The sequence below is a fragment of the Capra hircus genome, chromosome 10, assembly GCF_001704415.2.
Source record: "Capra hircus breed San Clemente chromosome 10, ASM170441v1, whole genome shotgun sequence".
Lineage (NCBI taxonomy): Eukaryota > Metazoa > Chordata > Mammalia > Artiodactyla > Bovidae > Capra > Capra hircus.
Genome location: NC_030817.1, coordinates 77,469,954 through 77,473,359, shown reverse-complemented (window position 1 = coordinate 77,473,359; position 3,406 = coordinate 77,469,954). Strand labels below are relative to the sequence as shown.

Sequence of the window (3,406 nt, the reverse complement as noted above, 5' to 3'; positions counted from 1 at the left end):
AACCGGGGTCTCCTGCATTGCAGGTGGATTCTTTACCAGCTGAACTACCAGGGAAACCCTGGTTAATTACTGAAAAAGTCCAAATTGTTAATTTCATAGATAAAGTAGCTCAAGATTTTTATTTTATTCCTCATGTAATTTATTATTGTAGAAAACTTCTAAAAATCATACAATAATATACATAACAATGAATTACTAATAAAAAGAAAGAAGGGAGGGGCCCAGGGAAGAAGGAAGACCACTTTGATTTCACAGGCAGAGTTAGGGTTGGGAGGTTGGATTATGATCTCCCAGCTGCTTGGGGTCCTTGGTGTAGGACTTATTTTTCTTTAAACTCAGCTTGAGTTCAGAATCAAAAGGAAAACTTCAAATCAAAAACTTCTCCTAGATAAAGTGCTCCCTGTAGTCCTACAGGACATGTGGTTTAACCAGCTACAGTGAGTCACCTGGAAAGAGAGGTAGAAGAGAGTGTGATCCAAAAACAGAAAGGAAGGGTGGGAAGGAAAGAGACATTAAACGAGCATACATTGCTTGTTCTTAATTGTGTTTCTCCAATACCTCATTTACTTTCCTTATATTTATCCAGCAATCACTTAAACACATTTATTACAAACCATATCAGTAAGCCCTAAAATTATTGTTATTTTCAGACTCACCATTTAACTAAGATAAACCATGGTCACAATCTACTCGTTCTCTTTATATTTTGAGAGCTCCTATGCACATATCTCCTATACATTATGCTGCTGCTGTTGTGTAGTCATTAAGTTTCGTCCAAATCTTTGCAACCCAGTGGACTCTAGCCCACCAGGCTCCTCTGTCCATGGGATTTTCCAGGCAAGAATACTGGAGTCTGTTGCCATTTCCTTCTCCAAGGGATTTTCCCAACCCAGGGACTGAACCCGCATCTCCTGAATTGGCAAGTGGATTTACCACTGAGCCACCTGGGAAAAACCCCTCATACGTTATAGTGTAGGCCAAATAGGCAACCAGAAAACCCCCTCCTCCTCCTTCTCCTCTTTCTCTAGAGTACTCATTATGTTCCAAGTCCTTAAGAACACAAAAACTATAAAAACTTCTTATACAATTCTTCCCATCCTAGACAAAATGTTTATATGGATCACAAATTTATATTGGTTCCAGTATCATCCTGCTGCTGCTGCTGCTAAGTCACTTCAGTCGTGTTCAACTCTGTGTGACCCCATAGACGGCAGCCCACCAGGCTGCCCCATCCCTGGGATTCTCCAGGCAAGAACACTGGAGTGGGTTGCCATTTCCTTCTCCAATCCAAGCATTCATTAAAATTCTTATCAATATTCTAGCAGAGTTTGAATTGCTAAACTTACTACTTGATTAATTATGACAATTTTAACATATAAGAATCAAACTCTAACATCCTAATAGTGAAATCATACAAGAACAGGGTGAAAGCAAGGCAGAGGAAAAAATGTCCATAGCTGGAAGAAAGCAGCAACGAAGTTATATTCACAAATTTCTGATATAGATTTATAGAATTTAAGAGAATACCAAAAGAATGAGAAGCTACCTTTATAGCTTCTAAAGAAAAATTCTTTAGATATGATGAATTCTAAATCTCCATTCTCCTTAGGTACTATTCTAAAAGAGTTGCCACAACTAATATGACTATAACAGTTTTCTAAGCCCTGTAAGATTCTAATCAATCTCTTAGTGGTAACCAACTTCAGAAGTCCTACTAAGTGAAATAAACATTCAGAGAAAATATTCTAACATTTTGTGACCAACACAGTGAGACCCAGGGGGAAAAAAATTCAAGAAAATTGTCTGTGAATGACCCAAGTTAAGGAAGCAAATTTTCAGGGAGAGAACATGAGCAGTTCATCTTTAGTCTTCTGTCTTGAGCGAGACACAAAGTGTTAAATGAAAACCCATACAGTCAATTCCTTAAAACAGTCAACCTAAAGGCAAGTCCTTAAGCATCTGATTAGTACATGATAAGAACATCATTCTAGGATCTTAACTATTTATTGTTATGTGGTTTCTAAAGCAAGTTAAAAGTTCCTGAAATAAAATTTACCAGACATGGAACTGTAGGCTTATATAAAAGTACCTCTGTCTGCTCAGCTCTCTTTGCCTCATTTGCAATCATATAGCAAAAGATCATTTAAAATAAAACACAAAGTGATCGTGAGTGTCTGAAAACTCCACTACCATGAGTGGTTTGTGTTCAACTCCTCCTGCAGTCCCAGGCACTGTGGCACTCAGTGCACAGAAGTACTCAGCTGAGTCACTCCAATGGGCTGAGAATTTCCTCAGGTTGAAGGAAAAATCACTGCTCCTAAATTCAGCCACGAAGCCTCTAATGCCTTGAACCACGGTGTTCCCTGAAAAGGACTTGAGGAGCAGCTGGGGTCTTTGCCCGGGGTACTGGACGTACCAGAAGAGATAGGGAGTTGCACCGTAGGAATAGTTACACTTCAGCTCCAATGAGGTTCCTTCAGAGACCAAAACAGGGTCATCAGGCTGGGTCACTGACTGGCCTCTGGAATCTCCTGCAAAATCAATGCCATGTCAGTAAAAGCAATGCAGACATAACTATGAAAAGAATTGTATTTGTAGTTAGAGTCTGTAGACCTACAGACCACTAAGAAATTTTACTCACTCAGGGCAAATATCATCCCCAGTATTGAGATGAGCAGCAGCAGCATGGCTGAGCAGTGGAAATGCTGTGAAGTCTTTTCTGAATGATCTCCCCTGAGCAGACAGGGAAGTGGCAGGAGAAAGAAGTTTAAGTCTGGACAAGTTCCCTGCTAAGATAAAAACACAAACGTTGCTGAGATGAGCCTGCAGCTTTCTGAAGTTTGATGTCTGATTCCTCTCTCTTGCCTCTGTAAAGAACTCAGCAAGCTGCAGGGAGGAAGGACTGAACAGAGGAAGCTGAACAAGATCTTTGGTTTGTGCACATCGCCCTCTGAAGGCCAAATGTAGAACAAAGATCCCAAGGCCCCACGGAGAGCTAATCAGTGTCTTCCTTTTGTTTTCTGAGCTATATCAAAAACTTCTGTCTTCCCAATGTTTTTACCGTCCCAAATCTATGATGGTGTGTTAGTCCTGGAGTCTACAGAAAATGAAGACAAAGAAAAGAAAGTGAAGTCACTCAGTCGTGTCCGACTCTTTGCAACCCTATGGACTGTAGCCTACCAGGCTCCTCTGTCCATGGGGTTCTCCAGGCAAGAAGACTGGAGAGGGTTGACATTTCCTTCTCCAGGCAATCTTCCCCACACAGGGATCGAACCTGAGTCTCCCACATTGCAGGCAGGCGCTTTACAGCTGAGCCATCAGGGAAGCCCATAGAAATTAGATGTCATATAAAAGTAGAGTAACAAGTTATTTCACTGAGAAATCAGTTTATAAAAGGCATCTCAGA

The 3,406-nt window shown here is 40.8% G+C and overlaps 1 gene segment (V, D, J or C); it reads right to left on the bottom strand.

The window, feature by feature from the left end:
- Positions 2,140-2,687, bottom strand: LOC102190772. The segment is given in 2 exon segments: positions 2,140-2,531; positions 2,642-2,687. Coding segments are annotated over 2 exon segments (438 nt in total).